Source organism: Aulostomus chinensis, chromosome 23, assembly GCF_037954235.1.
Source record: "Aulostomus chinensis isolate RoL2024-O1b breed Wild chromosome 23, RoL_Achi_v1.0, whole genome shotgun sequence".
Lineage (NCBI taxonomy): Eukaryota > Metazoa > Chordata > Actinopteri > Syngnathiformes > Aulostomidae > Aulostomus > Aulostomus chinensis.
Window position 1 is genome coordinate 15,607,827 of NC_141342.1, and position 27,580 is coordinate 15,635,406.

The 27,580-nt window shown below is 41.3% G+C and overlaps 1 protein-coding gene across 6 annotated transcripts in view; it reads right to left on the reverse strand.

Annotated features, from left to right (window-relative positions):
• Nucleotides 1-27,580, reverse strand: part of pald1a (phosphatase domain containing paladin 1a) — a 61,421-nt gene that overhangs the window by 5,388 nt on the left and 28,453 nt on the right. For all 6 annotated transcript variants that reach the window (XM_086195256.1, XM_086195255.1, XM_086195258.1 and 3 more), the window contains 2 exons: nt 25,521-25,661; nt 5,845-6,000 (listed from right to left, as the gene is read on the reverse strand). In XM_086195256.1, coding sequence (XP_086051382.1) covers nt 5,845-6,000; nt 25,521-25,661 — 297 coding nt within the window. The remainder of the gene's footprint in view (nt 1-5,844; nt 6,001-25,520; nt 25,662-27,580) is intronic.

The following is a 27,580-nucleotide window of genomic DNA, read 5'->3' on the forward strand; positions in this document are numbered from 1 at the left end:
GAATAAGCTTCTGCTTTGTCGGGTCGACCCTGGCTCAGAGCTGCCCGCCGCCTCGCCACCAACACATGACCTTGCAGCTCCTGTTATACTGTATGTAGTAAATCAGGTCACTAATGATTCTTTCAGTGCATCCCTGTCCGTGTTTGATGTGTCCTGGATGGCTACCAGCCGAGCAGCTGAACCAGCTCTCTGTTGGGAACAAATGAGTGTGCAGCTGTCCCATTAGTCAGTGGATGATGGTCCCTGCTGAAACTGTAGTTTTGCTGTTAACCTAGGTACTTAACCTGACTCATCTACTCCAGGGCCCAGCTGTCTAAACAGCGGATACACATCCGCTCCCGGAAAGTGGCATAAGAGAGGTTTCAAGATTTTCCTTGAGAATGGGCTGTTGCGATTGAGAGGACGAGTAGTAACTGCATCCGCACTCCGAGTCGGGGTGAAGGAGCTGATCTTTAGCTGGACCAGTTTGCGTATTTCGAAAGGCGTCTCTAAAAAAAAAAACCCCAAAAAACCCAACAACCCTGGTTCCTCGCAGCAGTTACAGAGAAACCGATTTTATATCATGTCAAAAACCCTGACGCGTCTCACCAGAAACATGCCAGTCTCACAGCCAAATCCAGATGTATGAGGTCCATTAATGTTTAGTCTACAACACCAGTTAATAGGAACAAAATATACTGCATCTGCTTCACCTCATAGGTTCAAACCATTGACAGTACAGTACAGTATTCTGGTAATTGGGTGGAAAGGGTTATTCCAGAGAAATAAGGAGTAGTTCGTATGGATGTTCTGTTGTGTAGAGGTGTTTATGATGGAGGGAAACTTGGAATCCCTAAGGGCTGCAAAATTTATTTTGAAAAGTCTCCAAAAGAATTGTTTTTTTCTGATACTGTTATAGCTCTATGATTTATGATATTAGAGGGCATGTTTAGGTTAGAAAACTCACACCGTTATCGTTTAAATGCTTTTTCTTCTTCCGGGACAACGATGCTTTACTACATATGTAGAATATAAGCAGGAAGGAAATCTTTGCAGCCCCGCAATAAGTTAATTCAAATTTAAAGTCTACTTTTTAAACTTGAGGGCATTTGGAAACAACATAAAAGACAAGACAAGACAGAACAGCAAAACCCACGGACACCCACCATTGTTTACCCACTAGGTTGAACAAAAATACTCCTTTTTCTGACTCGATGTAACTCAGTTGCAACAACACTTCTGTAAGTCATATTGAAGTTGACTTGCTGCACAAATCTTTAATCGCTCTGATCATCTATTTCTGACTGTGTGACTCTAGGCTTGGACACACACGCTTATCAGCAATTCAAATTGACACATTCATAAGATTCTTACAGCGGCGTTGCTGTGGTAGGAAATATGGCCAAAAAATACCAAGAGAAAAGCTGCGCGTTTGAAAACAAACGCAGTCCGATTTGATCTTCTGGTGGAAATGACTTGGTTTGGATGCACCTCGCTGTTGCAGTTCATTTGCAAAGGAGGCTTGAAATCAACAAAGCTTTCAATCAAAGTGAGCAGAGCTGTCAGAAAGACGTATTTCATGCTGCACTGTAGAGATCACAAACTCGCTGGGGCGGCTGGAGTTGACGGGAGGCGTGGAGCAGAAAGGAGGCGTTGGTTTTTCCCACAGTCGGTTATCTCAAAGGCTGCACATAACGAGCCGCTGCAAAGGGACAGGGAGGCCTCTGTGCCACACATCAAAACAGCTGGATTGACCGATTGGGTACCTCTCCTACAGGCATCCCTGGTATGCAGTGTACACAAGTCCTGCCATTGTGTAAAGGGCCACGTTTTGGATTAGCAAACATGGATTTCAATTCCAATAACCCCTGTGATGTTTCTGCTCTGATCTGGCAACTTGACCAGCGTAGGCATATGATGCTAGGGGCAATATTTGTCCAGCATGCACCAAATGTGGCTGCACGCATGAAGCATTAAAAAAAAAAAGGCTATTTGGCTGATTGCCACATAAACAGACTACACATGTACCGTGGGTATACAAACACTGTGTGTGCATCATTACGTGGCTATTAGCGTCTTTGATCCTGCCGTCAATCAACCCAACACATTTGCTTCTCTAATCAAAGAGTCCGACTGCACAGTAGAAACGAGACAAAACAGATCAAAGTCTCGGTATCAGCTGGCAACTCCTGCTGCCCTGTGAGACTGGGAACACTGTGCTCCTGCTCTTAGCGACAGCAGGGATCAAATTCAACCATGCATACACAAACATACGCATGCGTGCATGCGTGCGCGCGCGCGCGCGCACACACACACACACACACACACACACACACACACACACACACACACACACACTCACTCACACACACAAATACATATACCCAGTGCAGAAGGCAGGACAAGCTGTACCGCTTAGGTTGCGTAACTGTCGTTTCGTATGGATGACCAGTGGCAAGGACCCCTGACCTCCGCCTCTGGCATCACAGTTGTCATTAATGACCCAGCCATGGTTACTGGTGATAGGCTAATGATTGTGCTGTCGGTTGGTTGGGTCAGATCAGTTGGACGGGTGCCAGATTCTGCTGCATCTAGGCCACTAAACAGATGCACTACGTATGATGATGGGAGCAACAACAACAACAACAACAACAACAACAACAAAAAAAGGTTTCTATTTGAATATTTGCCTTTATTTGTAAAATAAATACATTTTCATGAAATCTTGTGGTGGGGCCGGTGCTAGGCTCAGTTGAAAGGGAGAGATGTGTGGGAATGGTTTGTGGGAGCAATGCCAGGGTGAGTCTAATTGGCGCTGCTGTTTCAGGTTGACTAATTAATCTCTCCCTCTTCTCTTTTTTTAATTTTTGCCTTTTTTTTTTAATGCGGTGGCATACCGGGACTTGGATAAATCAGACAAGCCAATCTGAGGAAGCGTGTTGAGAGCATCTGTACCAGCAGAACACGCGTGAGTTCAGAGAGGCAGCAGAAGGCATCTGATCTATTTGGTTTACTAATTCCTAACGCTAATGGAAAAAGAAGACGAGTTACTACAGCAACGGGTGCACCCCAGCTCCTGCGTAGTTATTATCCTTTTATCCAGTTCTACCTTTTATAGTAATAGTGGGGTGCTTTACTTGCAAAAATAATCCAATTTGTTTTTTTATCATTTTTGTGCTTAGTTTTGTAACTGCTTTCCAATTTGCAAAGATTGTCAATCCTGCCCGCCAACCCCCCCCCAACACAATAATATGAGAAAAATAATCAGTAAGAAATATGATAAACAACTAAAAATTATAGCGAGTTTCACTATACATCCAAATTTGTTTTTTATTCTTTTTTGAGGTGAAACATTCTTTGAATTTGAAGGATTTGAAGCATTATTCAATGTTTTTTTTCATAATTTGAATCAATAGCTGAGTGACCCTGTGCAGGGGATGCTACTTTGGACAGAGAGCGAACAGAGAGGGAAAAAGGCATTTCAACACCGCTGTGTTTGTTTGCTTGACACTCATGGCACACCATTAAATTAATTTCCAATTTTTAAAGTGCTGCGACAGCTTCAGTTTAATGTCAACAGGCCTCAATAATAACCCTGTAGTTAAATTGTATGACCATCAGAATAAGCTTTTCTCACTAAAGGTTGCAAACTGAACTTCTAGCGTACAAATCCAATTTGTAACACGCACGGCCGATTTCTAACGACTTTTCATATTTTCCAACTTGCTGATGCACCAAAGTCAATAGATTCGTCACCATGCTTGAACCAGGGCAACCAGCTGTACCAGAGTTTTGTTTGTCCCCATGGGAAGGCATAAATAGCAGTAAAACACTCCAATATCCTGGGAATGTCATTTTGAAACCATGTTATGATGATAAAGTGTCATCTGCTCCCATCCCATATGTGAACGCTTGTATTTTCTCATGGTAAAACTGGGCCATTACAGCCACTCTGATGTAACACATATATTTGCTATTCATAACAGGAAGAATACGCCCCGTTTGACTGAGCATACTTCTGTGACAATTGTTTTTACAGCGATTGTTCCAGTCCGTTTTGGAATTCTGCGCTTTTTTCCGCGTTTATTCCACCTCAATAAGGACAAAGAAGGAGGAGATTTTCATTCAGGGATTTTTCAAACATTCTTGGCTTTTGGCCGTATTTCTCCAGGCTGTCTGCTCACAAACAAAAAAGCCGCCCCAGGGCCGATGTATTACAGTTTTCAATACTTACTCCTAACCAGTCACGATAACACACGACTTTACACACTCAGCAACAAGAAGAATGATGTTCTATAATTGCTACAGATCCTTAATGTGTTATGAAAATATACTACTTCAAATAAACCTAATAAAACAACCTCATGCAGACTCAGAGTATTTAAAATTAAATGAACTCTTCTGATCATACTGACATGTTTTTAGTCAGCCTCTGCCAGCGGCCTCATTCCTTACCACCATGTGATTTTAACATATTGCAACATACATTTTAATTGCAGTCTGTGGTAGTGTTTGTGTGCGTTGGGTACCACTAGCAGGCTACTCATTTGTTTGGAATGCACATAAACTCTCCACTTTACTGTAGGGGCACAGCTGGCCAAACGATTAATGTACCAACAAAAACACTGAGCTGAGACATTATGAAGTTTGTGTGTGTGAAGGAACAGGCCACAATAGAACCAGAACCATCTTGTAAATTCCTGCAGGAAAATCCAAATAAAACTCGGGTCACCTGGGCCCGTATTTATCAATCTTGGATCTGCTCATCAGAACACTGCTCGTACTGACTTAAATGTAAAATGAAAAATCTTGGCACAAAGCTGCCCTTGAAAGTTGTTTTTTTTTTTTTTTTTTTAAATCAAGCTGTCTGAATTTAAAGAGATACTTCACCTAAAAGGTGTTATAGTCTTCTAAGTAACCACAAACAAATGTTTTGAGCTCAGAAAGATGATTTTCCCTCCTGCATTACTCCTTTGTGGCTCAAAAATGCAGGAAAATCATGTAGCTTGAAGCTAATGGTGACTGATGGCTAACAACAGCAAAGCTGTCCAAAAACACGTGTTAACAATCTCTTTAACCCGTTGTCCAGTAGAATCCACATTTTCTTTATCCAGTCTTGTTCTCAGATTCTTTGATTTGAGCTAAAAACAAATTCTTGGCACAACTCTTAGAAAGTGTGGTCGTGCATGTAAGTCGGTTCAACTGAATGCATTAGCTTGTTGCACTGCAGCACTACTATAAACAAGCAATGAGCTGGAGGGGTAGTTTGTTTTTAGCTCAAATCAAAGAATCTGTTGATTACCTAACATACAGCTGGATAAAGAATGTTTATTGGATTAAAAGGCAAAAACCAAATTCCGATTGAAGCATCATTTTAACTAAAATGTAGGACGACATCTAAAATGAAAACAGGCTTTGGGATAATGACAGAAGGGAAGGATATATCACTGAATGGATTTACTTAAGTGCTTTCTAGTTTTTTTCATCCACTGAACCACTGATAAATGTAGTACAGAGATATAAGGGTTTGTTGTTGTTGGTTTTTTTTTTGCTATAACCAGCAAAGCTAGAGATATTTTCTTTAAAATGAAAACAGGTTTTGTTCATCTTGTCTTTAGTACCTCAAGGCAAAAGAGAACATGTTCAACATCCAAATTCATGGCTTTTTTCTCGAGTGAGACTAATTACCAGCGTCATGCACTTGGCATTTCCATCAAATGGGCTGCTTCTTGTTCAACAAGACACTCCATTAAGTACTGCAGTTGAGAATTCTCATTTCTCGTTGTTCGTACATTATTTGGGCAATTTTTTCAAAAGCACATACAACACACAAACATCAAGGTGAGCGAGTGCAGAGAACAATACCTCTTCCATCCAGAGAGTAAAGGAGCGCTGCCAAGAGTCTTTCTTCTCCAGATGAAGGTATGTGTTGAACAGGATGAGGTAAATGTAGCGTTCCAGATACTGCAAGCTCCTCAGTAGCAGTTGCTGACAATCCTTTTCCGACTTGCCACTTTTGATCTGAGAAAAAGTCAGAATAATAAACTTGGTTGGTGTATGAGGACGACATACCTGCAGCAAGAGTCTTACATTTCTGATCGGAAATGTGTACAAACTTTTATTAGGAGAGGACAACTATAAAACAAGAACGAAAAGGGACAGATTTTCAGACAACTAACAAGACTTAGAAAACCTCCTCATTCCTGGAGAGTGTTTCTCCTGTTTAACCCTGCCTGCATGGACATTATTTCTGCTCAGAATGAACAAAGTATTGTTTGTCTTGGTCTCCCCTCAGCTCCACAAATGGGTCTATTTCCTCCTAAGTGCATGAATAACAGCAAACCCATGTCGTGAATCACCCATTAAGAGTTCTGACAACACTACTACTTACATCAAGTCGAAAAATAATCAAGAAACAACTATAATTTAGTAGATTAAAATTCAAAGAATTGTTCCAGTGTTCCAAGCACTAAAAAAAGTAGAGATGAGGGATGAGGAACAACTACTTAGAAGCCTCTCAAAGATGTACCAGAGGACATTGTGCCTCATTTATAAACTATTCATAGATACACTTTTGCTCTATAGGACTTCTTTTATCACTCAATGTAAGCTTACAGACAGGAAGCCAAGTCAGATGGCTCCCTTCTCCTAAAGAGTACCATTTGTTATATATCAGGAGCAAGAAGTTTCAACAAGCCATCAGACTTTGTTTCCTTCCTTAAGATTAAATCAGAAGCTAAAGTAAGTACCAAAGTATGTAAGAACAACTTGGATTGGGGAAAGAATGAGGTCCGGTTATTTCATGTTATCTTTCCAATTTCTTGTAATTTACCAGAGCGCAGCGTGATGCTCGACACTAACAAAAGGGAAATATGTTTCACATCAGCTTAAAGAGTGTAGGTGTGTCCTCCCTCTTCTCCTGCTCCACAGATGCAGCCAAATACGATCAAATTTGGTAACAAAAAGAAACTACTGTTATGACCAAAGCGTCAAATTCAAGGTTTTGAAAGTGAAATCTACAAACACACGAGCTACAGCCAATAATTTTGATCAGATGATGTTTATTGCCCTGAATTCAACTATGTACAACATTAGTTTTGTGTGTGTGTGTGTGTGTGTGTGTGGGGGGGGGGGGGGTGGCGGCAGGTGCTGAAAGGCGGTATTTGTTTTCTAGACTGATGAGATAAGACAAGGGAGTAGATAACAGTCCGGATGGGTTTTTGGCTTAATATCAAACTGGTTTGAAAGAGTGTATACCAGCCAAAATCCTATGAGTCATCCATCTAGCAAAAGGCATTTGATGAAACCTCTGTTCAAGCCTGCAAGCGAGGGGCAGCAGGTACAGAGGGAAACCAAAGGGTCACCAGTTCAATCCTCACCCCCCCCGAGCAGCGTCTGAAAGTCACCACCCTCTCGTTATGCAAAAACAAACACAGTGCCTCAGAATGAAATGCCAGTGAGGTGTGAACCTCGAAACACAGACAAAATTAAGAAGCCATGACAATGATTGAGGCTGCCTGGTGCCAACATGTCACCAAGCCTAAATCATACTGCCTGCCAGCAAAGACATACAGATGAACCACCACTTACTGGTGTGAAGACTGGATAAAGCCAATTAGAAAACTGGGGTGCAAAAAAGGCTCGTAATCAACACACCAACCGCCTCAGTGTTGAACTTGTTGCTGGACAATTGCCTTCTTACACATCAAGAATATTAGGACACTCTTGGCGTGTCTTGCTGGGCAGGCACCAGATACACTCTCTGTAAGCCCGTTTGCCAGGAATGGCTGCTTGCGGTTTAAAATTCCAGTTAGGAACGAGGTAAAAAAGACTACGGAGTTGAATTTCACATTGATTTTGTGGTAACATCAACATTATTGCTTAAATGAGGTAAGATGAACCCAGCTTAGTGGCAAGAAATACAAGCTTCAACATTGTCACTTGCTGAAATCCCATGTTATGATGAATTACCACTGTGCCTGCTCATTTCTACCCCGTGATGAACAATCATCCACTTGCTCAGGCTTTAACGTCTTTCAGTATGCCACGATCTAAACTTATTCAGGTGGGAACTGTCTTGCAAATTAAAACATGTGTCAAGACAACTTAAATGTTTATATGATGACTGATGTAATTAGACTCAGCAACAACATGCCCCATACAGTGCGCTAAAACTGTCAAAACAACGTACACCATTCTCATAGCGCAACCCTGCATTGACAATAGCTTTGAACTCCCTCACATTCCAAGGTGTCTGAACCCAACGAGGAGACACAATGCTGGCATGCTTATCTCCTCTCTATTGTAATTTCAGTACAATGTAATTAACAAAGGGATGAGATTTTTCTTTTTTTTCTTCATTGTCAAACAACAGACAAGATAATGAAGGACACTTTGATTGCTCACATGAGGTGGTAGTCAAAGTCAATCTTGGACAAAAAGCTCATCAACAACCTGTCAGCGCAAACTGAGTGCCAAAAAATAAAACTTTGACCAACCATTGTGTGTGTGTGTGTATATATATTATATATATATATATATAGTGTGTGTGTGTGTGTGTATATAAAATATTTACACAAGCCTGTGAAAAATTGGGAGAATATAGTCTTGTCAGATGAGACCAAAATTAAACTGTTTGGATGCCACAATACACACCATGTTTGGAGGTCCAATGGCACTGCACATCACCGCAACAACACGCGACCAACTGTGAAGTGTGGAGGTGGGAACATCATGGTTTGGGTCTGTTCGTCAGCATACAGCACGGGCAAACTTCATATAATTGAAGGAAGGATGAATGGGAAAATGTACTGAGACATTCTTGATAAAAATCTGCTGCCGTCTACCAGGATGATGAAGATGAAACCAGGGTGGGCATTTCAGCGAGACAATGATCCCAATCACACAGCCAAAGAAACTCTCACTTGGTTTCAGGGAACGAAAATAAAGCTGCTAGAACGGCCCAGCCAATCACCTGACGTGAATCCAAAAGAAAACCTATGGACAGAGAAGAAGGCCCATGGAACTGTCAAGATCTGAAGACTGATAGTGTGGAAGAATGGGCCAAAATCCCACCTGAGCAAAGCATGCAACTAGTTTCTCCAAACAGGAGGCATCTTGAAGCTGTTCTTACCAACAAAGGCTTTTGTACCAAGTATCACATCAATTTAAAGTAAGTGTGCTCAATACTTTTTCCCTGTCATTCCATTTTACTGTACATAATTTAATTTATGGAGATCTAAGGTTTGATTTCTTTGCGTGTGTGGGTTGCATCGGTTGTTACTGACATCTGGTGAAAATTTCACATCAATAGCACTTTTAGAAATATATTTACTGAGAAAAAAGGTGATGTGTTCAATGCTTATTTTTTCCGCTCTGTGTGTGTGTGTGTGTGTGTGTGTGTGTGTGTGTGTGTGTGTAAGGATAGAAGGAGGAAGTGAGTGAGATGACAAACTGCAAGAAAAATATGTATTTGTTAAATTGCCACTGCAATCCAGACTTGGTACTTCAGGTATAATCAATTTTTGGTGAAAATGGTTCAAAATAACGTGCCAATCCTCTGCCCAGTGATGGGGGAGTAAAAGAAGGTTTGAATTTGACCAACCAGTTCCCAACAGCCCAATCCACTGAAATTGTACATTCCATTTCCTTTTATCATTACCATCTTATCTTATTGTTGTCTTTTCTGCAGTCGAACTTGTGCGCTGCAAAACAATAACATCAAACTAATGGATCCATGAGTACTGGAAGAGAGAAAAAGAGGTCTAAAGAACAGCTACATTTTACAAAGAAAGATAAGACTGCTGCGTGCAATGTCTCTGAAAAACCATAAAGGGGAGGGGATCATCTTTGTACGTAACACGGCCCTGAGATTGCCACGTTCGACCCTTTATACACGATGAGTGACTGCCTCCCAACCGAGGAGCACATCCATTATTGAAGGTAAAATCCAATGTCATAATAACAGCTCCATTTGCCCGGCTTGGCTTCACTTCTCATTGCAGCCTTTTTTCTCATCCATTTCTACAGTGAGGGCAGGTTCAGAAAATCGGACACGTGTAGGAAGAATGAACTGATAATGGTATTGGTGTTGACAACACAAATTCAATTTTCATGCCACTTTGCAAATCAAAATGTAATCGGGTTGTACTTCAATTACATCCTGTGACAGCATTGAGGTCATCTCAAACAGGCTTTCATCTCTGTTGGCAAGTTGGTGTCAAGATGGTTTTCCTTTTTTCCCCTTCAATTTTTCCTCTTTTCATTTCCTCCAGGCATCAAGAGACAAACGGAACCTTCAAACAAAACCCACCTGGCTATGTGTCGCATTGCATGAAATGTCACGTTTAGTTGTGTCAAAAGTTATTCACTTAAGCGTCAAAGGCACCGTTCTCCCAGACCGTTCATCATAATGAACATTCTGACCGGCAGTTTGTTTTTTGATGGATCGTTCGAGGTAAAAGTGTTCGCTGCAGCAAATCTAAGCAGAATTTGAAACGGATTCACAGAGCTACACAGAGACTTGTCAAAATCTACCAACTAGGAGGAGCCAGAGTGATTTGAAATATGCAAATGACAAACAGAAGAGGGAGATGAGGACAAATAGCCATGGTTTGATCCAAATGATCAAGGCATCTGCGCAGAAGAAACACCTAAGCAAAGAAATTCTGTGCCGTCTATTGTATATCAACTCTCACTGAAGACACAGATGGACAAAAGAAGCACATGCACCTCACTTTCCAATCCAATTAACTCTAAATGTAGGAGAAGAACAGGTGACTAGAGGAGAACCCAATTACCCTGTGCACCCTGCACCCCCAGGGAGCTTTCAGCATTTTATTTCTTATCCTAAAACTCCACAGTGCTCACAGCCTGGCAGCTGTCTGTGCACCACACAAAGCCAAAGCTGAACTTCATAACAATCACACATACAAAATCAGATTACATCATTCACACTCCCACAGTCTACCATCTGTCTGTCACATGTTTACATGTTGCCCACAGAGCGCTGCACTACAATCCCCAGCAGGCAACATGACACAACCCACTCGTACTGCTGCCCTCCCTCGCATGTTTTACCACTCAAACCTACAGCTGCCAGCACACACACATACTGTTAGTGTCACTGAATGTGTGTCACGTGTGAGCTACCAGAACCCCAATGTCACGCTGCAGCAAGGGCCAAGTACGGTTCCGTCAGGGCGAGCCAGTTCCCCCTTTTTATTCTCGGCAATCCTGGCCGGATGCTCTGCACAATTGGCGCCACGTTCTTGTGCGAGCAACTGCTCAATAAAACATCTCGGGTTACATCTGACCGACATCTTCACACCATCCTGAGACTTAAGCTGCTTTCATGACATGTCAGAGAGTCAGAGTTGGGAAGTCGTTCTTCCTGCTCTGTTGTGTTTGTGAGCTTTAAAGTTGTGATGTGGGAACGATGTCAGTGGTGCAGAGAAGATGAGTTTATTGCTCAGAATGTTAAAAAAAAAAAAACTATCTCCTGAATCTTGTGCTGATGAATGGTGGGGGAAACTTTCTCAGTTGACAAAACAGTGCTGGGTCCTCACAAGAAAATGACCTTCAATAATCTCCTAAACAACTGAAGTGAACGAAGATCAATTTTCAAACACAAAAACACATAAAAAAAATTGAAATGCCTTCTTGTCCTGAAGTAATTTGACTGTCCTGATGACTCGATTTGTCAAATTTCTTAGGAAAAATGCCACTGACACCATGTTTTTAGCCTTAAGGTTGACTGTAGCCTGTAGCTTGGAAGCTCAATGCTATAATAAAACAACTAAAGTTTTTATGAGATCAGTGCAACCTTCCTCTTAACTCTGAAACTCCAGCAGTTGTTTTTTTTGTGGACCAAAAAAATAAGATCTCCCCTCGGCATGGGAGTGAGCAGATAACTGGTGACGTAACATTTTTGAATGAACCCCCACTTTAACAGCCATTTCCTTTTTTTGTGAAAATGATTGGCGGGAGGAAACAGGAATTTTGCTTTCCTTGCTGATCTAGCAGCAGTTCATATTAACACCCTATTGCATATGAATTATTAAAAAAAAACAAAACCTCACCATTTACCAAAAATTGACTTTTATCTGCAGTGTTTCTCCATGTAACTTGGCAAATGGTGTTCTAAAATGAACTCAGTTGTTATTCAGTCGTAAATTTGCTACTCTAATTCATCAAACACCACATGAATGCAGCCATAATTAATTGAAGAGCGAGCTTAAGCAAAGAACGTCTGATGGATATGCCACGCAAACAACACGCACGCACACATACACGCACTTTATTACCTCCGCCAGGGAGGTTATGTGATCGGCACAGTTTGTCTGTTAGCAGGATTACGTAATTTTCACCAAACTTAGAGGAGGGGTGTAACATGAGTCAAGGATGAACCCATTAAATTTTGGGGCAGATTCATTTAACTTAGCCAAAAATGACATCTTTTTTTACACTGGGTTTGTCTGAGGTCTTCAGTCGCCAAGACCTGTCATATTCTCTGTAGCCACATAGTCTTGGCGGAGTTCTTTGAATGCTTTCTAGCTATTATCATTATTATCATAGCTGTATATGTCTTATTTATTTGAATATCACACTCACAATTACAGTGCTATTTGTTGTTTTTAGTGCTTCATTGGCTTATTTATGACATTTTCTACATTCGTTTTGGCAACCTGAGTGTCTTATTATATTTATTTATATTGGTATTTGTTGACGTAAGAGTGAGAGTAGGTATTATACCTACTGCTAAGGTGGTTGAAGGTGGTTAGGCCTGCTTGGAAATCCAGTCCTGTGCATAGACAAACAAAGACCAGTTTACATCAAGTGTTTGGATGTGAAATAGCTCAAATTGTAGGGCTCGTCTGGCCCGCAAATATGTTTTGACTTTTCATTTCGGCCCCTTTAGAAATTGAGAGTGACACCCATGCTCGACATCAACTGAGCCGTTTGTGTGGTCGGGCGTCCTTTTTGTGCACCCTCAAAAATTCCTTCAGAAAACAATGTCGGAGAAGATGTGGTCAAGCAACAAACTTCTCCCATGACATGTAAAGGAGACTGCCTGGATTTGCAAAGATTACATATTCAGGGTTCACAGACAATCATGTATTATGATAATCATAACCACCTCGCAGTATTTGGTTTCCACAACCTAAAAAGATCTTGAACATACTACAAAAAAACTTTTTATTTCTTGCTGCACTGAGATGGAAATGACTACCTTTATTTCAAAAGACAGGAGGATTATAAATGGTCTTCAAGATAAAAAAAAAAGACAACCTTCAGTTATTGTGGAAAAGAATGAAAAAAAATACAGCATCCTGCCATCTTGCCTGGCCTTTCAGAACAAAAGGAGGTGACTGGTCAGCCGTATTTGCTATCAAAGGTGAAAGCTATTTTTCAGCAGAGGTCAGATGTGTTCAGCGCTGTTAAAAATGGCAGGCTGACCAAACACAGACCACATACCATCACCGAGAGTGTCCAAGAGCTGTGGTTGCTCTAAATAAAGACGATGTGAAATTGAGGGGGGGTGTTTGAAAAAAAAAAAAAAAAATCAGACAAAACACATTATACGATCAATTCAGAAACATTCTTCATAAAACCTCCAAAAAATGTAACCGTACATCAAATGTACCAAGAGGAAATGTGACTAAAACAGCATTTTAAGGGATTTACTCATCGCTGCATTGAGCCATCCAGAGTACGAAAGAACTCTAACTGTGCACACGTGTGAAATGTTAGATCATTCTGCTGGTAATAATTTCCAAAATCAAACACCATTTGAAAATATCGTCATTCTGTGTAACTCGTGTTTATCATCCACTGATATTCCAACCCCCCACGTTGTCTGGAAGTGGCCGCATCATATTACAGCTCCATCATGTCTGCTGACATTTTAGCCCGAGTGTAAATCTCCTCTGGGCGCATGAACGGCGCGTCTCACTTGTGGCCCACACAAGTCTCTTTTTAAAACAACAAAAAAACAACAACAACAAAAAAACCAGGATGAGTTTGCCTCTATGAAGCATTAAGGTCACGTGGGAGTGCATTTAAATGTTTACAGACAGATCACTTCCAATTTATGTGTAATGATGCGTTCAATCTATTACTGACTAACGCTGTAAAACTGCTTGTCCTTTCTAGTAGGTGCCTTGAGGAGAGCGAGGGTGAAAGGGAAGGGGATGTATGCATTCATTTAGGAAGTACAAACGCAAAAGGGCTTTGGTTGTACAGTAATTAAACTGATGAAAGTATGGGGTTCATGCATCAACAGCAACATGGAATTATGTTACAAACATGAATTCAACGCGCCCATGAATCGTAATTACAGTGGAATCAAGAGCTGCACTCAAAACCCCCACCAAACTCCATGTAGTAATTTCAGAAATAATGAAAATGTCAAAGAGACAAGACTCACGACAAGTTTTTTTTAATTCATAAAGCACAAGTTAGACTGATAGAAATGCAGATGAATTGCTTCAACATCAGTGGAATCAGGTATATGAATAAGCTGGGAGGGTTCAACTGCAATAGAAGGTTGCCATGGTGATGCTGATACTTAATACAGGAAGAGATTTCAGGTGAGAGAAACCCCTGTAGAAGCTCGGTCCTCATCATAGAAGGATTTTTACTGTAATGTCACAGCATTTCGGTGATGACAGAAGTGTATTAAATACCGCAAGTTATGAAAACTCACATTTGTAGTTTTCCCTCCTTAAAACCCTGGTGTCAATCAATTAAAACTGGCGTACGATTTGGAGTTTTCTACTGTCAATGTTTTAGCTTGATAAGATACGCTTAAAAAAAAAAAGTGACAAAAAGTCTCATTCAAGGACATGGTATCTGGAGGAAGCCGGATCGAGGCCAAATGTGGCAGGGCTAACATTTCAGTCTTTCTTAAAGTTCTGATCCTCAAGCCCTGCATAGACATCTAATCTATGGCTTTTGGAGGGAGCCCCGCTGTTTGGTGACTGAATGGTAGTAGACAAGGTCATGGGGTCTTGTGGGCTCATGTGGGTGAGGACTAAACTGAGAAGGGCACATTATGGAGGAGTCTGTCTGCTTGACATATGGTGCCAATTATCAGCTGATGGGGTTGCCGAGGTAAAGAGTCCAATCCATATTGGCCCTTCCCACCCAGGTTAGCACAAGCAGCCATTCATCAGATCCTGTAGAACACCTCCCATTCAAACCCTAAACCAAACCCCAACCTGTCTAGAGTGGACAGGCAGCCTACACATGACTGCTTGACTCCATCGACAGACAAGCTGAAGTATAAACCCCCTCGGACGAACTTCCATCTTTGGATCTACGTGCCATCCAGGCTAACATTAGGTTTCCAATCTTACCTCCTTCATTGAAAGATTACAAAGATTTTGAACTTTGAAGAGAACAAGAAAGAATGCTTCACGCTGACGTTTGTTCTCTGGTTATTCCACACGGAAAAACAGTCAAACACAAGCTTCAAAACATGATTTCACTGTCTACTTTCATTCCTCTTCACCTTGGTGCATTCCTCTGATACCAGCACATCACTACATCACTCACAAAGCTCCACAGGCTCCATGTACTGTATCAGGCTCCAGCTCTGCACTCAGCTGCACCAAGGATAAGACGTGATATGAAAGCTCCAAGCCCTTTAGCTCCTATACACAGCTGCTGGAGATGGGAAACATCTTAAAAATGCACATGCCTTTCGTATAACTCCAAATTGGCTCACGTGTTGCTTTCTCTACAGCTAATCCAGTTTTGCTACTGTAACTCGAGAGTTTCACTGAATCCTATGAAACTCAACACATGTTTTCAATATGGTCTAAGCTATCGTTTTTGATCGCTGTCAGTAACTTCCTGTGGTAGCCACATTTATTATTATTGATTTATATCCAATTTTCTCTTTTATGCATTTTTGATTTAGTCAGCTCTTCAGAAACGTACGATGCTTCATTTGAGAGACGTATCAGAGCATTTTCAACGTCTTCATATCTATTTGACTTTATCCCTCGAAAGCTATGACGTTTCACATGAGGAAAAGCGTGCTACATGAAGAAGAGACCCCTGGAAACTGCAGATAATTGTTAACATATAATCAATGTTTATAAGGGTCCATGTACAGCTGGAGTCTTTAATTGGAAAGATGTACTGAGTCCTCACATGCATGAGAGTACTTAACGCTCCAAAACCAGCAGGGGGTGGTAATCTCCATTTGTTGCGACCAAATGGAAGGCATAGGATAAATATACTGTTCTAATGTGCCGTTCACCACAAGATAGACGTACTTGTTTGATAAAGTTACAATGGTAGTAGCAGTGACAGCATCGTTTGTGCCTTGTTGTCTTGTTGCTCGCTTGATTTCCTCTCTTTTTCCTCTTTTCTCATACTCTGATTTGCTTAGCTGAGCAGCCAATCAAATGGCCGATGGTCTCTGCAGCTGATTTAACGTGCTGACAAGGTCAGACAAAGCCGACAGCGCAAGACTGACTTATCGCAAAAAAACAAGGGCCGATAGACGCTCACTGGCGGTCTGATGCGGTGTGGCGTCTGAGAGCCATTCCTCTCCAGATGCTGGAATGTGTAAAACTGAGCTATAACTACATATTTCTTAAATATTCCACAGGTTGCATGAATCCACCGTGGCTGTTTTTTTCAGTCTCACTGCTATTTTTATGAAAACCCGACCATCCACATAAGGAGCCCGCCAGTAGCCTGGCCAGTAGAAGAGCAATCAAAGTTATATATCATTGAGCTTCAAGCTGCAGAACTGATCTTTATGGGTCGGGATGGTGCCTATAACTACATTTTTGAAAAGGAGCAGAGAAGCCATGCAGCAGCCAGGGAGGAGGAGGAGGAGGAGACAGAGATGCCTTTATGTTTAATGGTTTCTACAGATTCCAGTGCTTGTCTTTTTTCCAGTTGCTCAGCCACATTGTACTGACAAAATCCTGAAGTCGAGGTTGAGCTGGGTTTTCGGGGCAAGATCTTTAAAACCGCAACTGTCAATCAAGTCAACAGCTTAAAATTAAGGCGAAAATGTAACTCGGAGCAAAACTGGTTGGATACAGATAGAAAAATAAGCCTCAAAATAAAACATGGAGAACTCGTTAAAAACTGTATTGTGCAATAAAAGGGTCAGGAGGTGTCTGAGTAGAAAAGGACAAATTTTCGACAATGATACATGCAAAAGTACAGAACCGAGATTACAACAGCCACAGGAGGAGACGGGCCTCATCAACGTAGCTTACACTGAGACTGGAATATCTGCCCACAATAACCACAAGAATTATGGTACATTCTGTGTGTGCACATGCCTGGCAACAGAACACATGGAGACTCCCACTGTGAATCAATCATTTACAGAGCTATCAAAATATCTTGAGCATCGAAAGCCAACACTGAGGCATTAAAATGTCTGCGAGCTACAACTGATCAGACATTCAAAACTCGCTGGAGTCCTTCTAATCAAATTTCTACTCAGGTTCGAACATTTTATATTCATGGTAGTTGATTAAAAGCAAATGTATGGATGGTAGACCTTTTTTTTTTATTGTGCTGCTGTGAAAGCCATCTGGGGTTTTCTTTTTATATTGTCAGAAATAATCAAACACTTCAGTCCAGAAGGAAATTTAAAAACAATTTTTTTTAGATTGACTACCATGCAATTCAATAAAGATATTCAGGAATCCCTGTGGGAAAGTTTGAACAAATCAAGTGATTTTGACTTGCGGCACATTGACACGTTGCTTTACTGCTGCTTAATAGTGAACATGCAGTGTCCAGATGAGTTTTGGAGCACTTCCATATAAACATCTGCCTGCTGCAGCCCCCCCAAAAAAGTGCCTGTCCCTTTAAAACTGTGTAATTGCTTCATACTGAGATGTACTACTAATTATTTATTATATCTTGTATTTTTATTGATGAATATTGTAAATGTTATCTTTATAATCTTTTCTCAATTTCACAATGGGGTATCTTATTCTATGAGAAAGCCATGCCTCATACCTACATGCAGCAATTATTTATATGAAAAATTGATCATAACCTGAAACTGGCATGCCCTGTAGTCAGGCATGCTTCTCTCATGCACTGATATTACGAAAAAAAATATTTTGCAACCACCAATATACAGTATTTGCAATATTAGAGGGGATGTTAATTTTAAATTTCTAGTAACGTCCATAACGTGTATTCCTGGATGATGTGTATTCCTCAGGATTATTAGTCTTTGAAGCGTCCTAAAGTAGCAAAACACATAACATGGTTCAGCTAGGGATGTTTAAAATAAACTGTTAAGAGCAGAACCTGCCACTCACATTTTCAGAAATTTAATTTGTATATTACAGTTCCTCCAAGAGTGGTGAGCCTTTAAATAAACCTGTTTAGCCCAGGTACTGTAGAAGGCTAACAGATGAGAAACACCTGCCTGGCTACCATAATATCAACTCCTCTTGATTTAATATGATGCTTTATTATGTTAAGCAATCAGAGGATAAGGTGAGTGAAAACAGAGAGGTACAAGCTGAGAAATGCCACTAGACCGGTGGAGCTGAAGAACTTATCCCCTCCAGAGGGTGAGCAGGAGGCACCGCGCAATGTTGCGGAGAGCAGCTGAGAGACAGACTGTCTTTGCAGCGGACTGGCGAGAGCACTGGTGGAAAGCAGGAAGTGGTGGCAGCTGGCTCTCCCACAGCTAATTCCTCGCCTTTCTCCCTAAAGTGGACAACAGGTATTTCCTCCTAACAGAGGAAAAAGCTCCCATACCTTTCTGTCATCACCGTCAGCGACAGTAATAGTCTCTTATGCCAACCACCACACAGGAAGATGTGGAGTTAATTAAATTGATAACATTGTGACGCCAGCTTGGCAGGGAGGTAACATGTGGAGGAGATTCACTCAGATTTCTCCCATCACTTGGCCATGAACTCGCCGAGCTCACTCACTCACTCAGCAGCCACAGCTGTTAGAGGCCGCCCCTGGCGTCAAGCCAAATATTGAACCTTCCGGCAATCTAAAAACTGATAGACTGATTTTGGTGAGTGATGAAAAAAAAAATCATCCAGAAATCCTACATTACTTCCTTGAGAACATCAAATATCTGTCATTTAATTCAAAAAGATCTCGAAATGATTATGATTGGTGATGCATTGACAGGTTTTATAGTGTTCCAAAAGTGGCACTAACCTCCACCAAAAGAACAGCGATTGCAGCAGAAAAACCACAGCACGCTGAGGGTACTTTGGCATAAAGAACGTTGAGGACTGGAGTTTTTCATTTCACCTTTGTAATTTGGTTCAGCCTTGTTGATTTTCCAAGAACAACATGACCAACAGCAGACCAACACGAGTCATGTTATGAGTCATGATAACCACACAGTTCCCTTTGTGGGCAGCTGCTTGTGTCAATCTATGGAAAATGTTCAGCCTGATTTTTATTTTCAAAAGTCGATTATTTTAAAAGCCTTTTTTCTCCCACATTGAAATGCTAATGTGTATCAGCCCTGCTCTTGCCACGATTGCTTCCTAGCGTGAAAGAATTCAGCCTTATTGTGAGGAGTCTCTGTGGAAAGCAAAGAAGGTCTGAATGTTCCTTGCTGACTGAGTGAGTTGTTGGCTTTTTGGGAGTAGTTACAGTGTCGTTAACACAGGATTAATCTGTTGCTCAACTGTCCTCACGTACGAAACACGGCTTCCCCACTGGAGATTTGTGAAAATGCAATTCCTGGAGCAACTTAACCCAGTCACGACTCCTGCATATCCCACATGGTTGGCATTTAAACCACTTCACTGTTGGGTTTATATTCCTGTAGGTATTTGCTCGCTGTCAGTGTGGCTGGTTTGTTGGCTTCAACAGATATGGTGGGCCTTTCCCTGCTGAAATGATTTGGGGGCTTTGCAAGAGCTGTCAGATACCAGCACCACAGCTACTAGGGTCATGTTTAAACTCTTGTACATGATTTTGAAGGCATTTATTCCTGGTGTGTGTGTGTGTGTGTGTGTGTGTGTGTCTGCAGAAATGACAGGTTTAGTGTGTAGGGCAGGAAATAGCAACCTTTCTGTGTAGTGCCCAGTGAGGTCTGAAACACTTTCCAGGGGCCAGTGGTTGGGAAGGGGGTGGGGGAAATGAGGGAGGTCAGGGCAAAGGGCAGGCCAGGGCAGTCCAGTTATTCAGGCTAAAAGAGGATAGACGAAGAGCCAAACGTAACAATTTCTAAAGTCAGCATGAAGGTGAGGCAGAGCTTGATCTCTTGCAGGGTGTGTATGGAAAAAAACAAAGAAAAAAACAAACCCCAAATTAGTTTGGTTTGTTTGCTTTTTGTTGCTATCGTTGTCATTTTTTTTGACCTGTCCTTTCTTTTTATTTGATTTGACTTGAGGTTTCTATATCTACATCACTGTAATGCACAATAAATCACTATGAAAAAAAAGAGAGTACATGACAACTGAATGACACAGATATGCAGTTCATTAGCATATCAAGTTTGAAAGACGACAATGTTTTCATCTTTGTGATTGTCTCTTGCAGACTTCCTTTTTATTGGGTTGTCAAACTTTTAACATAGAGCAAAGTAATTCATCGTCTTCCCCAAGGTGAGGCTATGTCACTTTGAAGTGTCTTTACTTGTGTTTTCATTCAATTGTTAGGCAACTTTTTAGTGAACTTTTGAAATGTTACAACTTGTTAACAGTTTAGAGCAAATAAACTCAGCAATGCAATGCAAATATTTTCAGAAGATGGCGTTATTATGTATGGATGAAGATGTTGCCCTGGCCCTGTACAGGTATACAGCTGATAAATTAATAACCATTTCACATATTCAACATTTGAACCACCTGCTAATATTAATAATCATTATGTTCATACTGACGCCTTTGTTGGCTCAATTATACAGGGAGGTCTTTTTAATCCGACACCAGGCATGTTACTCAGACATGTTTACAAGGTATACTGTATATTATGCATATAGACCCCTCCTACTTCAATGTAGGATATTATGTTCAGTTGTTGTTTATTCTGGAGGGTGAAGCTGATTCCTAATGTTAGAATATGTCAACAAGTACTGCCACATAATTGTCTGAAAGAAATCACCCAGAAATCCAGCTGGCTGAAAAATAATTACAATTCAGAGGTTCGGAACCATTTCCCTGTGTGTTTATTTGTGTGTGTTTACTCTGAGGGCAAGGTGTAACGTGTGATTTCACAGATTGATTCTTCAGCTGAAGAGTCTAAGCAATCAGCTGTGAACGCCCAGTCATTAGACCACTGATGTCTGGTTTTGCCACATGTAATCTGTGACGCACCTATAATGAATCACAGCTGCTTCAGTCGTACCTTCTGAACGAATGGAGTTAGTTCAGGTGTGAATGTAGCATCCCTCGAATGTCGTGCTCGACATCAGCGAGGTCATCAAAACAGGTGTATTGGAGGAGTTGTTCCCAAATTTTTTTTAAAAGTCCTAAGTCCCACTTATGCTAACTCTGAGACAAACTACTCCAAGCCCCAGAGAAGTGGTTTTGACAGTCAGGACTCGGGTCCTCAGCTAATGTACCATGTCCACTGCTGCTCCCATGGGTGTGAAATAGTACTGTTCTCACCATTGATCCATATTTGAACAAGCTTGAAAAACATATTGGGTGCTCAAGAGCATTATTTTTCTCACCCAGGAGGACATGGACATAAACCTAGTGGGTGCACATCCCCAAAGCACCCGCCCACAACCCTTCTCGACATCTGACTGGCGACTATTTGGTGACTTTAAGCATGTGGAGTGAGATGGATCAGGATCAGAACAAGAGAAAGAATCTGTCTTTGCAGAACATGGGTGGAAAATAATACAAAAAACACTGGTTCATTATTGATGGACACAATAGATTTTTTTTTTTGGCGAACTCACTGACACTGTACATACACCTGGGAGTAGCATTGCAGTATTAGAGTATCATCTGAAGTCATTTCCAACCAAAATAAATGAGCTGCTGACTAGCAACTCCATATAAGCCCCTGGCTCACCAATAACCCTCTGGAATGATCCAAGAGATGTTGCATTTAGCTCAGTGTACCACCACACACATACAAATACATGCAAAAACAAAAGCACGCAACTGCGTTTCATCACCTCCCTGGGGTGAATAAAGAGTGTTCTCCATGTGCAATCAGTTGCCTCACCAAATGAGATTTCTTTTTGTACACTGTGGCAACAATTACTAATTGAATATGCATGTGACAGACTGGAAATGATGACGAAAAACAACCACCATTGCTTCTGCCACTCATCGCCCTCCCGCCTTCTGTCCAAGCCCCTTTTTAAAAGGGGGGGAATCACTTGAGGCAACAAGAAGAAAGTAGGGGCCCTCATTTGCTTGCCTTTATTTCCTTTGAGTTTCACTAATTCCAACTTGTAAATGGCCCACTTATGCTGAGTGTTCATCTTTACAGAGAAGAAAACTGTTAGTATAAAAATACCTCAAATTAACACAGCATCACAAATTCAGAAGTGGATAATGCGGATTTTAAACCTACAGTGTTACCCCCCCTTACTGTTCTTTTCAACCAAATATTTACTGTTACATATCTTTTGTTCTACTTTCTTAGTAAAGTGACAACCAGTGCTGTGGTCGCTACTTCAACCTCCACAAACTTGGCTTAAGTTCCTCCCCCTTCATCTTTCCTAAAGATGTCCACTACCTTCTTTCAAAAAAAAAAAAAAACCTGCTCACAGCATTCTCCACTTTCTGAAAATATTTTTCCACCGCCCCGTTCAAACCATGGGGGCCTTTCTTTGCACACGCGCACACATGCACGCACACACACACGAACGCACACACACACACACACACACGCACCATGATTTGCGCTCATTCACTCTCAACCAGTGTATTTCAGTTCACTCGCCACCTGGGTCGAGGAGCAATACATTTTCCTCTCTCACTCGACAAAAAGGGGAAAAAAAAGTCGGACTTTAAAAACCTATTTCTGGAACTCAACGCTCTTTTACAGCTTCTTGATGGACCAGTGCTCTTCAATTATCCCATTTTCTGCAAGTGATTTGTCTGTCAGGTGCCTAGACAGACTGAATCAGAAAAGGTTCAACTGTCTCCGGTCTGGTGGCCTGAAAGGTAACATTAGGAATGCCAGAACTAGCTACAAGAGACAAAGACATCCGGTTGTCTCTGAAAATGGTGGAGGCTGACATGGAATTAAGTTGATGGTGAAAAGAGATGAGGACATGTGAAGATGCTCTGACACATGAGGACCTGGGATCTTGATCTTTCTCTCAAGTGAATTTGGCTTGTGTGTCATAAATGTAATGAATATCAAAGAGACTGGCAGGTCACTGGAGATGATTTCTACCTCTGTCTCCAGGCCCCTGTGGCTGATTCCTGAGCAGCAAATAGAGGAGAGGAGGTAGCCTCTCTGCTACCTCGCCTCTGACATTGGAAGGTGCATCTGCAACGTGGGGTCACGCCTGCTTGCTGAAAGGGATTTTCATGAACTTCTGGAGAAACTACACCCCCTGCCCCCCCTTAAACCCCCGCCACCCACCCCCCCACCCCCAGCCCCTCTGGGAGCTGGTGGATAGTTCAGGTCCCAGAGTAAATATATTTTTTTTTCTCTATCAAAGACACATTTTCCAACCACTGTCAAAAGAAGAGGAGGGTGCTCTACAGGGGAAAGAGAGAGTGAGAGAGAGAGAGTGAGAGAGAGAGAGAGAGTGAGAGAGAGGGCAAGAGAGTGGGGGGTAAGATCCCCCCCCTTTTCTTCCCCCTTTCGACTGCTGCTGCGGCCTGCCGGGCTCTAGCAACATCTGGCACTGTTTATCACCTGGCCTGCTGCTTGGAGCCAGAGGGGGAAGACAGAGAGGGGAACACAGTGCCAACGCGAAGTGTGCAAGGGCAAGGTTAAAGGACAAATCAGCTTCACTTCAACTTGTAGTTCAGACGACCACGTTTATGATGGTACTAAACCAAAGTAATTGCTCGCTGTGCTACTTAACTATGGCAGCACTCATATTAACCCAGCATAAATCAGGCTTAAAGTTGGCTAACTCAGATTTAAATCTTTTTTTTTTTTTTTTTTAATTCACTTTCACAATATATCCACATTCCAAAAGCTGGGACAAGTCAGCAGCTTCTCCTCACAATATACGAGTACCTCTGTGACCAAAAAAAGCAATTATCAAGCTCTCAAGTGAGCCTGATAGAGAACTTTTTCCTGGAGCATCAGAAAGTGAGAGAGAATATAGGCGAAAGACAGAGAGCTCGCAGGACAATGAGGCCCATTGATGAGTTGGAGACAGGAACGGGTGCCTCAAGCTGATGGTGCACAGAGGCGCAATGATTGCAGTCTGCATTACAAATGGCTAAAACAGAGCCTTTGTCCTTGGATTTGGAAAACCCGACCAACTTTTGGTTAATATCAGACTTGGTTATTACACAGAAATGTCCAACAAATAACATATTATAATGGATTATGTATCAAAGACTAAGACAGTGTTATACATTTATAAAAATGATCTGGCTGTCTGGAAAAAGAATTGTCTGTCATTTTATAATTTTGTTTATGGACTATAGGTTTATCATTAACTATATATCATTCAGTCCTTTATAAGTATTTTTCTTATTTTATGTTTATCTTGTGTTTTAACCTTGTTTGCGTGTCACTCTTTTTTTTTAACATGTTAAACAACAAGCATTCTTTCATGAAGCTTTCAGAGACGTAATAGCAGCTTCTCGTTATCATTTTTTCCCGAATCTGAAGATCGACATTTCGTCTTTGGCTGGGAATGAATTTTAAAAATCAATTTTAGTGCACTTGATCAGAGATGCTGTTGATTCTGTCATGTTACACACAAATCAGCTGATGCTAACCTGAACGTTTATGACTTGTATCATCGACAGCACAAAATATGTAATGCTTAATAATTAAGACTTCTGGTGCTCTTACATAACCCTTTTTATTCTTCCCCCTTTTCCATTTAGACTCAAAAGAATTCCATTGAGTTCTATGTTGCACCACAATAGTTTTTCCACGCTCTGCAGCCCCCGCTTATAGAGCAGTGGATCCCTCTCATTCATGTCATTCATGAGCCAAGCTGAGGCTACAAAAATTGTAAACTAAGTTCTTCACCCCATCTATGGGGCTCAAGTGCAAGTGCACCCTAATCTATAAAAATATGCTGATTGTTTCTCAGCATCAAGTGGATAGATTCACACACAGTAAGTGTTTATAATTTGTCTGATTTGATTGACCATTCTGATATTATGTCAGGATGTGAGAAAATGAAATGTTTGAGAAAGTGTGCAGGACGCTCAGCTGTAATTTATAAGAACTCTACAACTATTTACGTCTTCAAGATAAACTTACGTCCAGTTGACCAGATTTTACTTCGCTTCGATCTACGATGACCTGGATGAATGAGAACCTACACAGACATCTACAACTATTTACATTGATTTCCACGTATTATCAGATCATGAACTTTCAGCTTTTTAGGATTGATTGTAATTCGATTTCAGTGATAAGGATAGGGAGGCATGTACCTGTCTGTACGTGCAGATGATAATTTCTCTCAGATGATAGTGCATGGGGGTCATGGTCTCACTGACAGAGTCCAGAGCCATGTCCACCTCTCGCTTCATCCGGTGGCCATCAGGGAGCAGACGCACCAGTTGCATCACCACCTGGATGACAGAGACAGACATGGTCAGGTATCTGCTGACTGTAGCGCCGTAATTCCTAACTCCAACATTCAACCACACCTCCCTGCTCGCCCCTCAAACAATCACATTTCATAGTGCGAAAAACCCCTTTAAAAGCATCTGTAGAACTAGTAAATAAACAAAAACAATAGAACTTAAAAATGTGCATAATGGGTCTCGAGTTATAGCCAAGACCCCAAACATGAGGGGGAGGTGCTAGAATCTAAGTCAGAAGTTGTGGCAGATATAAAAAGACATCACATTTAAAACACACAACAAACCCGTTGATGCTTGGCTCTAATCTCAAAAGACTATTTTATTAACTGAGAGAGGGTTTTTTTCCGTTTAAAAAAAAAAAAATCACACAATGCTCTATTCCACTTGTATGGCAATTAAACTCCTCTGTTTGATAATTAAAAATGAATCAGAGCACTTTAAGGACCACTCTTTCTTGTCGGTTTAAAAGTTGATCCTAGTTGATAATTAGAGCGGTGGGCGTTGTGCTCGTACTTGCAGTGATGTTTTTGTGTCCTCTTCTCTTTCCAAAGTTAGGAATGACCTTTCAACCTTCATCTTGTTTATCTTTATCAGCATGTGTATGTGTTTATACATGTTGCTAGATGAAATTTCCCTGCATGTTAGCTCAACTGTACCAAACCACACTTAACAATAAAAAAAATAACACAAACGTTGTTGGAATACTGTGCCACTGAATTAAAACATGAAGCAGACAAGCTCAGATGACCACCGCCTGCCATTCAAATATAGACAACTGTTCTAATGCGTGTCATGTTCTTTTTCAGCATCTGTGAGGTAAAACACCACCCCTGTGTGGTCACCAGCTGCTAGTCAGCTTTCTAAACACACTTAGTGGCCTCTCCACTGCAGGTTCACTTCAGTCCATATAACAGTCCCTCTAGAAAAACGCATCGCGTAATTCAACGCATAATCAGCCAAAGTCTGCGCATTTATGCGAGGGCCTGCATTTTTTCAAAGACACCGCACTTTCGAAGTATGAATCGTCAATTTCCACACAAAATGGGCGAAATATGCGGGGCTTGCATGATTTCCTAATCCCTGCATTGTCATTACAAAAAGTCACACATAGTTTCGCAAAAAGTTAAAAAATGTTGCTTTTACTTCAAACAAGAGCAGCCACTTTCCTCCTGTTGCCTTGGGAATGTTGTGAAGTGACATCATCGGAAAGCTGCAAACTGCACGAAGAAGTCACGATGAAGTCTGCAAATCAGTCTCATTTGCCAACAAAAACAAGCTGGCAACTCATTTGACTCATCAATGTTTTGTAAATTTGAGCCATGTGTTTATTGATGTCTGAAATAAAACAAGATGAGAACTTAATTATTCCCAGCACTTTCTGCAACGTAGTATGCTTGCTTATCATAGAAAGTCATTAGAAATGACTCTTTACATTAAGGTCATAGCCGAGTGAGAGCAGAATGTAGGGGGAATCCCTTTTTCCCCCCTTATTCATCAAACTGCGGTTTTTGCAAATTCGAGCAATTTTATCGCGTAAAACTGCATAAATATTCCATTGCATTTTAAAGAAAACGTGCCACATAAACAAGGATTTTTGCCCGCAACAATCACAAAAAAACTCCGCATTTTTCAGGAGGGACTGATATAACAAAATGAGAAACTGAGGTGGAAAGAGCAAAGATCAAGATCACAGGCCGCAGCAGACCTGCGGGCAAAACGCCTCTCGCTCATCCAGTCAATTTGTGAGAGATGTCATGCAGTGAATATTTTTGCGTTTACGTAAACAACCAGAATCATGACACATATTTGTGAAACCTTTTGTCATTATATATCTATACAAAATAACACATTCCATGTTGGAGGATTATCTGATACCACATCAAGTTCCGAATCACTGTGCCTCC